The sequence below is a fragment of the Pangasianodon hypophthalmus genome, chromosome 18, assembly GCF_027358585.1.
Source record: "Pangasianodon hypophthalmus isolate fPanHyp1 chromosome 18, fPanHyp1.pri, whole genome shotgun sequence".
Classification (NCBI taxonomy): domain Eukaryota; kingdom Metazoa; phylum Chordata; class Actinopteri; order Siluriformes; family Pangasiidae; genus Pangasianodon; species Pangasianodon hypophthalmus.
The window spans coordinates 7,905,384-7,917,288 of record NC_069727.1 but is presented as its reverse complement, the minus strand read 5'-3'; the positions used below and the strand labels follow the sequence as shown (position 1 = coordinate 7,917,288).

At 37.9% G+C, this 11,905-nt stretch overlaps 1 protein-coding gene across 4 annotated transcripts in view; it reads right to left on the bottom strand.

The window, feature by feature from the left end:
• Positions 1 to 9,976, bottom strand: part of tmtc2a (transmembrane O-mannosyltransferase targeting cadherins 2a) — a 23,418-nt gene extending 13,442 nt beyond the window's left edge. The window contains exons 1-2 of one of the 4 annotated variants that reach the window (XM_053241819.1): positions 9,668 to 9,975; positions 8,106 to 8,240 (exon numbers count right to left, since the gene is read on the bottom strand). In XM_053241819.1, the coding sequence (XP_053097794.1) occupies positions 8,106 to 8,137 (32 nt within the window). In that variant the 5' untranslated portion in view covers positions 8,138 to 8,240; positions 9,668 to 9,975. Of the gene's footprint in view, positions 1 to 8,105; positions 8,241 to 9,667 lie in introns of all 4 variants that reach the window. The other 3 variants (XM_053241820.1, XR_008304776.1, XM_026923633.3) reach the window with 3 other exon arrangements.
• Between the last annotated feature and the right edge of the window lie 1,929 nt (positions 9,977 to 11,905).

The window sequence follows — 11,905 nt, the reverse complement described above, 5'->3', positions numbered from 1 at the left end:
AATATTGATATTATATCATCATATTGCTCAGGTCTAATTTATCGTTCTTATTTCTTGCCCCTTAGTTTAACTGCTTAAATGTGTACTGTCCTGCTTTCCCTTTAATGATTTTGTAGTAATTCTTAATCTACATCCATAAATGAGACCTTACTTATCATACTTATCATTATCAAAATAATTCTGGCGGGTTAATGTAAATCTTTGTAATTTTCACATAGTTACAAGGTTGAGGTAAATTTTTTATCTGTGTTCACTGATCTGATCACTGTTACAGAAAGACCAGTATATTCAGTCTGACAGCCAGACCTCTGGCTACTTTAATGAGATCTATACATAAGCCTGTACCTAAATCAGCTATAATGAAGAAGAATCCGTACGTGTAGAGCATTTTTTATAATGGAGGTCCAAATTATGTTCCAAATACCATGTAAAATTACATAACATTAATTACATGCTGACAGGATTTGAGGCAGATCACGATCCAAGTATATTAGATCAGCCATGAGCCAAGTGTTCAATCTATATGAATACACTGAGGTGTGTGAAAGTTTAGACTTTGAACCATATAGTGCCTCGAGATATTTTGCATGACTTTTTTTCTGTGTTGTATGCAGTGTTGCCTGTCTTCCAATCCACATTGTATCTGCTAACTTTTAAAATGAAAATGTTAAACCAATTTCAGATTATTCACACAGACACACACACACACACACTGGGAATCATGATGCTTTAATACTGATATGGCAGTAAATGATATCACATTATGCTTTTCTGAGTGTATTGCGAATGTCATTGTACCTCTGACTGCACTGTTACAGCAACAAGCAGCTGACTGGATATTAAAATCCGTAGAGTTATGTTGTGTATTGTGAAAATGTATTGTGATGTGATTTTTGCTGATCACCCACCCCTAACACATAAATATCCCATGCACCATTTTGCAAAATATTTCACTTGCAATAACCCTCTTTCATAAGAGCAGACTGAAACAGTAATCACTCTTCATGCATAATCCACACAGAGTAGGGAACAATAGTGCTGTGAGACAGCGAGGGAAATACGGTTTCCTGCATTAAACACCACCATCGTAAATGCTACTAACATTCACCAAGCTCATGAAAACTGCACGGCTCTGATAGATTTATGTTTCATTCTCCTCAGTCTTACTTCCTAGTTTATGTGAAGCATGAGGGCAGTGTGCAGTGTTATTCTTTCCTTTCTGAACCGCTTTCTTTCGTTTGTTTGTTTTCCTAATGTGGGAGTGTTGAATGATAAAAGATTATTTGGTCCTGGAACAATATTAATGAATGTGCGAGATACGCATCCAGGCAAAGAATGCCCTTGGATGAGGAAATCTGGATTGCTGGCTGCTTTCAGAGCAGACCTCAGACACAGGGTGTTTATGAGATTCAGTGTTTTTACATGCCAGAAACAGACAGAATAAGTTCATATGTATTTATATTTCAGTTATATGTTTTACACTCTCTGGACTATGTTTCATTGTCAAAGCTATATGGTGTTCGGTGACATGTTAGTAATTATTAATTGCAATTTTTTATTAATTATTATTAATTGTGTGATATCACAGGAGTGGACAAATTATAAATTCACTAGCTGACTAAAAATGGTAGTTAAATTAATGTAATGTATGCCCAGCTAGTTATTTAGTTAAGTGCATTAACACAGAATAAAGGAACAAATGAGTTTATGATCATCGGGTTTGCTGACTCAAAAAAAAAAAAACACTGGTCAATGTTTTAAGTGTGAGATGTGTTGTACTGTCCTCGTATCACACATAAAAAGTATTATTCGAGTCCGGCTATCTACTATATTTTCTCTCAACATGATTGAGGTGCAAGATGACTGTCTTCTGCTAGCAGGAGAGCTTTGCGCTGCACTTATTTTGCTTGGTTTTGTTACTATTTTCACATACAAGTGCGTTCCTGATTATGACAAGATCATCTGTGACATTAATCCAAGTAAAAATCATTCTACCATCAACGAGTCTGTGCCTCTGATGATTCTACCATCAACAAGTCCGTGCCTCTGATGTAATGCAACAGGTGGTGGGACACACAATGAGTAGCATGCGCTATAGTTACAGCACTGAGGTGTGTAACACCACTCTAACTGCTTGGATACAATGTCTGCTTGTCCTGGCCCCCTGTTCTAGTCTTTTGTCCACCCTAGCCTCAGTCTACAAAAAAAAAAAAAAAAAAAAACACTGGAATGTGGGCAGTTGATGTTAGTTAGGGGTGTAATGTCGCTGTTTCACTCCATGTGTCTGTAAACATTCCCTACTATTTTGTAGTCTTTACTATATAATAAATATCATAGTGCAGTTCTGCCTTTTATCTACAAACCCATAAAAGGCGCCAAGTTGTTATATGCGTTTCCATAGAAATGATTCAGTTCTGAATCCTGATGTAATGAACAGCTGAGCAGAATCGCCAAGCTGTCATCTTATAATTAAAGTCTGAGATATACAGTATATGGCCAAAAGTATGTGGACACCTGATTATCACACCCGTATATGAGCCTTCCCCAAACTGCTGCCACAACGTTGGATCCATACAATTGTCTAGAATGTGGAAGAACTCGCACAGAGCCCTGATCTCAACGCATTTGGGTTGAATTGGAATAACTGCTGCATGCCAGACCTTTTCGCCTGACAGCAGTGCTCATTCTCTTCTGCTCTTGTTGCTAAATGAGCACAAATCCCTACAGCCACAGTCCAAAATCTAGTGGAATGCCTTCCCAGAAGAGTGGAGGCTGTTACATCAGTAAATGGGAACAACTCTATATTAATGCACATGGTTTTGGAATGGGTTGTTCAATATTCGAGCATCCACATACTTTTGGCCATATAGTTTAACATAAATGTAATGTTAACCTTTATATCTGCTAAAATAAATGACATGTACTCACTGCAGTAATCAAATTTAGTAAGGCACAGTTTCATCAGATTTTAGTCAGTGAAATACCAGAGTAAGTCTCCATGACTGTACTGGATTCATCCACTTTCACAAACGTTCCCATTTTTCTAATTAATCTAATTAATCTCTCTTCTCTTCTTCTTTCTCTTAATCCGAAAAAAGGTGAAAAACTGCAGTTCAAAATGTCATGACTATAAGAAGCTCTCCATATGTGAGAGTGTATCATTCATCCGAGTGCTTCTCATCACAGCTAAAATATTTACAAACTCTCCAAGTGTTTACTCAGAATCAGAAAACTAACAGCGCCGGACTGGAGTCTGATATTTCAGTATATATATGAGCCTCTTATTTCAGAAATAAACACAACTGAGCTGGGGTAAATCCTGACCCTAATTGCTATGGTTAGGGTCATGGGGTGTGTTAAATTAGATGTATTTAAATATAGCAAACATAAATATGTACAGTGTAGAGGTTTTCCCATAATGAGACTGAGAACAACTACCTTAAATATTTTTTTATAGTGAGCAAAATGGATTATGAATATGGAAATCCACATGCTATGACACAGCATCTGGTGAAAAGATTATGATCGTTTCATTGTACCTCATTATACCAGTAAAATATCTGCACGACCCTGCTTATGGCCTTTAGGGATCTACATCCAGATGTCTCTTGTTAAAAGGACTAATCAAATAAAACTGAAACTTTTTTCTCCCTCTATCTTCTCAGGAAAAAAAAAACACTCCATTTTGCACATTATAAAATTTGCAGATTATAAAATTATCATTTGAGTATGTGTTTCATCATGTAATACATAAGAAAATATAGGAAGCACTCAAATTCACTTAGTACACCAATGACAATGTGCACTGTACACTTCAGTAGAAAAACAGAAAAGCTCCTTATTCCTCAATGACAAATTAGGTTATTTATTTATTTATTTTTCTGTTCACATCACCATAGCCATTTCTGTTTATGTACCTCACAATAATGCAATAATTTCTCAGCCTTCACAATCTGCAAGAAACTGTAAACTTGTTTGACATTACAGGAAGAGACTCTGTGTTGTTCTCTCTAGGACAGCCATCACAAAATATTAATTGTAAGGATCTTGATAATTTTGAAACCTGTGTTTTTAGACTTTTTCTACTTAATTTTTTGTTTGTTTAAAAAACATGCTTAAATTAAACTATACAATGTCCTTGTACACACACCAGCTACTTTAAAAGGAACACCTGTTCCCTTTCTCATTCATGCAGTTATTTAATCAGCCAATCATGTGGCAGCAGTGCAACGCATACAATCATGCAGATACAGGTCAAGAGCTTCGGTTCATGGTCACATCAGACATCAGAATGGGGGAAAATGTGAGCTCAGTGACTTTACCTATAGCATGGTTGTTGGTGCCAGACAGACTGGTCTGAGTATTTCAGGAACTCTTGATCTCCTGGGATTTTCACACACAACAGTCTCTAGAGTTTAAAAAAAGAATGGTGTGTAAAACAAAAAACAGTAAGCAGCAATTCTGCAGTCAGAGACACCTTGTTGATGCTAAGGATACTGGCTTCTAGCTGACAGGAAGGCTACACTTTTTCACAGAAAAGCGTCTCAGAATGCACAACCTTAAGGCTGATGGGCTGCAGGAATACAGGAATTTGAGCCTACAGTGAGAACACGCTCACCGAAATTGGACAGTTAAAGATTGGAAAAATACCAGGTGACATTTTTCCAATCTTTAACTGTCCATTTATGCATTGTGCTATTGCTGCATCATTGGCTGGTTTGGAAAAATAAGTGGTGTTCCTATTAAAGTGACTGCTGAATGTATGTTTGAGCTGAACATATCACTTATTCGTTTTCTAAAGGGTGCCAATAATTTTGGAGCACACATAGGACTGCTAGAGGCATTGTCGTGTAATACTCCCCTTGACCCCATGCTGTAGCTGGTGAATATCCTGAGCTATGAAGGACAGATAACGGAAATGAGACATGGCAATAAAGCAGCACTTCATCAGCTCCACTTTATTCTATTGAGGTGAGAGCAGATGTCTGGAATACTGATCCGAAAAGCAATTCATGGGCTGATTAGACATACTGCCGGTCACTGACTTCCTTTTCTAGTCAGCATGGCCAAGCTTAATGCTCTATAATGTTCATTAGTACCATCCCCTCTCTCTGCTAGGCATTGCAGACAGCAATGGAAAGCAATGGCGTCAGTGAACAAAGGAAATTGAGGAGGAGGCAAAGAAAGAGTCAAGTACGTTTACTACTGACTAATCACAAAACTCAGCTTCCCTTTCAATACAAATGCTTGTCTCAGGGCTACCTTTCCTGAAAACTGATAGCACAATCAATATGTGCTTGCAAGGCAAATAATGTCAAGAGATTGATTTAAGAGCCATGATGAGTAGATCTGGAGGGGATGTCCATACAGAAAGATAAAAGACAAATGAAGACAAAAGCAAAGAAAGCAGGAAGCACAAAGGCAGTGAGATGTTGCAGTTAAAACAGGTTCAATTTTCTTACACACTTATCAAAGTGGGACAGAACTCCATGAGTATTTAGTGTGTCTGCATAAAAACAATTAAGTTAGTGCATTCATTTACATCATGGGTTACATGCTAAGAGAGCAGACACGTAGTTGTGCACTGTTATTGGCTTTAGGCTGGAATGTAGAATGTAGAATGAGCCTAGAAAGGGCACTGACACTCTGACTGATAACTAAAACATTACTAAAACATAGTGGCTGCTTCGGACATATATGCATTAGTTACAGATGAAGGTAAAACATGAACTAGCAAACTGAAAAACTCAGGAAAGAGGAGAAGCAGGTCACTCTGCTACATCTTTATTTTTTCTACCTATATTTTGACAGATTTGTTTTTTCATCTGTAATCTATCACATTCTGACTCTTGCTTTATTATTATTGCCACCTCCTGTGTTAGGATTATCTAGTATTTCTACACACGAGCAGACTAGTTTACTCAATTTCATGCTCGTATCATATTTTTCAACTAGGGCTGTAAAAAAGCTAATGTTTTAATGGACATTCAGTCAATAGTCAGTTATTCATGTAAATTGTTTGACAAATAACTGATTAATCACCTTAACTTTGGCTTATAAATGAGCATCAGTAACAAATACAGTATCATTTTGCATTTTGTTTATTGATTTTTTTCCTCAGTAATATAATGAAAAACAAAACTCTGTGGTACAACTGAACATTTAACATCTTGTTATTCTATTGACTTTCTCTTCTAAAGATAATCAAATATTTTGTAAGCTTTAGTAGTTGTTTTCTGATTCACACTGAACTCTGAGAACATTTTCTATTTTGAGATTTTTTTCATAATTACTTGGTAGGTTTTATTTTTTTCTGCAAGTAACAAATGATTTGATAAATGAGAAGCCAGATTGTGCGAAATGTAGATGAATATCCAGCAAGAAAGCAGGGAAATAACAGTGCAACTGTTAAGGCAGTCTACAGTCTGGCAAAACTAGGCTTGTTCTTCTTTCACTGCATCTGTCCCTGCATGGAGGAGAGCAGATTTACTGTTAATGATATGCTTCCATGCTTTCAGATGAAGCCTACCAATGTATATTGAAAAGTAAAATGGGGTGATGCTTCTGTTATACTAGAAGAGAAGCAGACAGTACAGATAATTTAAATATTTTATGGTTCTTGTTAACTCCACATATTTCATTTATAGTTTTGTCATATCTTTACTGATTGCATGATCAAATGACATTTTCGGAATAAAACAATTCCTTAGAAATGAAATAAATTTCTGGAAATCTAATTAAATATCATATGAAAAGGCATTTATATCTTGGAGCTTGGGTGCAAGTTGTGAAATATTTGAAACCACACATCACCTCAGATTAACTCAGCCAAGGCACATGGATCTGAGCTTTCATGAATGAAGACCAAGCCGACTAAACAATGCAGCTCATTTTTCCTACGTCACTCTTCCAGGAAAATGACTGATATTTTCATTAAATAGGTCTTCCTCATCCTGTTGGAAATGTTACAGCTCCGTCATTTAATGAATGAGCTCAACTGACTGTTCCCTCTCCCTTGCCGTACGTTATATAAGCTCTAATATCAGCTCATAAATAGCAGGCTATCTTGCTGTGATGACAGGACTATGGACAGTAAAGAGCTTTATTTGGGTTTTGAAAACAGTATTTTAGTATCTCAGTATTTTAGAGAAACTTTGCAACCCAAAAAACTTAGAAGTTCTTAAGGATGTTAAAAACAAAACAAAAAAAATGCATATGAGTATCTTTCATTGAGTTACAGTACACATCCAGATTCATTCACGCTGCCAAATCAAGTGCCTAACTGTGCACAGTGTGTGTGTAGATCTCATTACCGACTGTTCATCCTGTCTGAAATCCCATTCACCATATCTAACATTAACTTGCATCTTAGGAAATATAAGAAATATAGATATATACCATCCAGAGCAAGTGTCCCAAAAATCCTGAATATATTTTGGAGCCATGCACCCAAATGTGAAGTAATAGGATAAAAATGGATACACACCCACAAGTTATTAAACCTGAAATGCTCTGGTTCAGTGAATGGACAGAAGCTTAATGAATTGATGCTGGAATCATAAAGCCACTCAACTCCTGACTCAAATCAAATCCAAACCACATAAAGGCAAAATGAGAGGTTTTATTATGCTGTAGGCAAAAGTTCAAGTTTACGTGCAGCACATGACTAAGCTTAACTCTAATACTATTCAACATACAAATCTGTCCCACATACTGCACTGTGGCAAATCACTAATACTGTATTAGTAATGCCAATGTCAGCGTGAAGGCTGGATCTTTTTCTGTACACAGTAACCTTAAATTATAGAGTAGAACACAGACTCAGTGATGGAAAAAAAAAAGATAAAATTGTATGTCTGCAGCAGCATTGTATTCAGTATTAACTAAGTCATCATTTGTTTTCGCAAAAATATATTCAAAGCACTATTTCCTGAGGTTACAGTGTGTGCAGTACTAATATGATCCAAGCCTTTATTTTAATAATCCTATTCTGACTGGTGGGATGAAGTTCTCTTACTGGTCAGGGTCGTGCCACAGGAGTTTAGTGGGATTAGTGAGAGATCCAGTGGCTATGAGATTATTTTCCAAAAGGCATTCTGTCAAACCTGTGGGAAGCACTGCCGCCTTGCAGCTCCATGGTCCGGGGTTTGACCCTGAGCTCAGGTTACTGTCTGTGTGGACTTTCGTGAGTTCTCCCTGTGTTTACGTAGGTTTCCTCTGGGTTCTACAGTTTCCTCCTACTGTCCAAAAACATTGAGGTAGGCAGATTAGCTATGCTAAATTGCCCCTTGACATGAATGGGTGTGTGAATGTGTGTGTGCATGGTGCACTATGATGGTCTGGCATTCCATCTGGGGTGAATTCTCAGGCCTTGCTCTCAGTGTTCCCAAGATAGGCTCTGGATCCACCGTGACCTTGACCAAGATAAAGTGGTTACTGAAGATGAATGAATGAATCTTGACAAACATGATTTGTTGTTGTTTTACCAAATACTAAATTGGTAGCTATAAGCGTCCATTATTTGTTTGCTACATTAGCCTTTAAGATTTACAACTTGTGAATTTCTTCACTGAGGTGGAGCAAAACCAGGCAATTATGGGTAGTCCTGGTGTGATGTGCTTCTGAAATCCACCAAGATTAGCAGATTTACAGAGTTTACATTTCATTCAAGTTAGCAGGCTTTTTTCATCAAGTGTATTTAATTTATATATATTTATAAATTATATATTTATAATATAGAATATTTTATATACATCCTATTTGAATGATGCACTTATTTTGGGCAGTGACCCCATTTTACGGGCCACAAATTCTCACAACCCCACCACCACCACCACCACATTTTTTTTAGTAGGCCTGGAATTAAACTTAGCTGAAAAGCCATGGTGCATTACATAAGGAATAAAACACCTCAGGATGTGCTGTTATCAGAAAATAATCAACGATAGGTAGTGTGATGCGGCCCGATTCGAAGCATTGATTATTTTCCAAAAATCGTACACCCTGAAGTGCTTCATTCCATTTATACCACAGCAATTTGCCGACACTGACCATTTCTTAATTGTTAAAGAACGACGTCATGTTTTTTTTTTTATCCGTTTATCGTTACATTTAATGTTGTGGACCGTCTGCAAAGCAAGTTAGTTCTTGTTATAAGGTGTACAAATGATGATACTGGTTTTAGACACCTGTATGAGGTAAATCCATTATTTGACACTCTTTGTAGGGCACCTATGGAGACAGTAGAGAACCGTTTGGGATTGATCCACAGTGTCTCTGTCTGCGCTGAGGGTACTCATATTGCGCTCCTGCTGACTGTTTCTACCGTTTATACTCCTGACAGCAAACAGCCAGCGTCTTTGAAAGGGTTAAATATCGATTTGGCATATTTTTTATACATAGTGTTTGTGGAAAATCCTGTTTTTAAACGATTTAGCAAAGTTCTCTAGCTCAACGCTCATTGCATGCGCGCGCACTTGGAACCAAAGTAACGTTACCATTAAACCTGCGACTGTTGCGGCTTTTTGAAAGCAAATATATCAACAAAGCCAAACAATATGGAGAAATTAATAAGTTAAACTTTTCAAAAACATTTCTCTGTCAGTCTTAGATAATGAACTGTCAAAAAAAAAAGAAGGGAAAAGACGGAGAGAGAGAGAGAGCTCACCTGTCATCGTAGCAGAAATCCGCGTCGAGCGTGTTCACGTACAGGAGCAGAGCCACAGCGCCGCACACCAACTCCCTTATCATTTCTCAGTAAAAACAAAGCAAAGACAGGGACAACAATACGGCAGATATTACTTCTCTCCTCTACTTGTTCTCCTCATTGTTTTCCCGACACGACACAGGTACACTGCTCTCTCAGAGGAGACACTTGGACTCGACACAACGAGCTCTGAACGCAGGACCGTGTGTTTGTTTACGCGCACGCGCACGCGCACGCTCTTCCTTATAAAATACAGCACGCGGACAGCTGCGTCTCAGTGACCGCGTGCACTGATTCACAGTCGCGCATGCGCACTGGGTGTATCCGCTGGATAATGAATGGCCACTTGCAGTTTAGTGTCGTCAGGCTAGTTGTACTAACAGAGCTGTTTTTGACATTTTTTACTATATCTGTCAGTATTTGTATATCAGTGTCTTTGATGAAATGGGTTTGGTGTGATGAATGGAAGAAAGACGAGACCCTGACTCACAAAGATATTAAAAAAATAATTCTTTACCTGCCAGCCAGACTTTACAGTTTATCATTGTACATTATTAAAGAATAGATACTAACATATGCTTTATTAGCCTTGTAGCATTGCCCAGCTTCAACCTTTACTTAGTCTGAAAGCTAATGAAACCCTGGTTCATGCTTTCATAACCTCACGGTTAGTTTTCTGTAATTCCCTCTTCTGTTAAATTCCTAAACAGACTCCAACATACACAAAACTCAGCTGTTAAATTCCTTACTCATACCATACATTCAGCACACATTACACCTGTACTCCCACGGTTACACTGGTTACCTAACGCACAGAGAATCAAATACAATCTTCCACTACTCACTAACAAAGCATTACATGTTCTTCACCATCGGACTCACCATCGGTCCACCACTACTGGGCAACTGGTGGTACCTAAGACCAGACTGACGTCAGTGGAGCAGGAATTTTAGAGTGCCATAGCCCCCAAACTTTGGAATGGCCATCCCCAGGACCTTTGACTTCACTTCTTTCCCCCAATTTAAGAGTCAATGTAAAAAAGTTAAAAAAAAAAAAAAAAAGTCCTTCCTACTATTATGTGATGGCTTGTGTGTATGTACATGTATAAGAATAGAAGAATAGATCAAATATCTTACCACCTTAGTGATATAGTGAGTTAGTGATCCTATTAGATATGATTCATTTGTCACTTTGAAGGTATAACGTAGTCCCACTGTGAACCACTGTGAACTACTGTCTGCAGTGTGTGTGTGTGTGTGTGTGTGTGTGTGTGTGTACATTTGAGGAGGAAACGAGGAAAAACAGATGTTAGAAAATTAGAGAAAGCACGACAAGTTCTCCTGACCTGCACATGACCCATTGCACTGCACTTACAACCTCTAACCTTTGACTTTTATTCCCACTGAAAGAACAAATGTTGTTTGAAGAGCTCTTCAGAATATGTTCTCTGAGCTACTATTCCTCTGTGTACAAACATGGCAGGTGAATAAGCTGTTAAGAGACATGTAATGTGAAATCTAAAGTAGAGCAAAAACCTGTAACGTATATATTGTAGTCAGGTAATATGTCTTACTCTACAGACACGGGGGAAAGGATGTGTCAAAATACATCATTTTTAGTGTAAGAAAATAGTTTTATTCAGTAAGGAACATAATAATTTCAGTCCATGCTTAAGCCTCAAAGCTCCAGGGTGCATGGTTCAATCCTGAACCCAGGTTACTGTCTGTATGGAGTTTTGCATGTTCACCCTGTGTGTGTGTGTGTGTTTCCCCAGGATTCTCCAGTTTCCTCCCATCTATGAAAAATATGCCAGTAGGTGGACTGGCTAGTCTAAATTGCCCTAAGTTTGAAAGTGTGTGCACGGTGACCTGTGATATACTGGCGTCCCATCCACGGCATATTCTACCTCGCACCCAGTGAGGTCCAACGTGATCCTGACCATAATAAAGTGCTTACTGAATATATTATCCTTGACAGGGTAGTGGTGAATCCGGAGCCTGTTCTTGGAATACACCCCAGTTGGGACACCAGTCCACTGAAGGGCATTTTGCATTGGGTGTGCTGGAATTTTAAGCAGCATACATGTGTATAATAATATCTGTATATTATTATTATTATTATTATTATTATTATTATTATTATTATTATGGGGCCAACCACCGAATGCTGCCAAAGCTCTAGCATCACCAAAGGGTCAA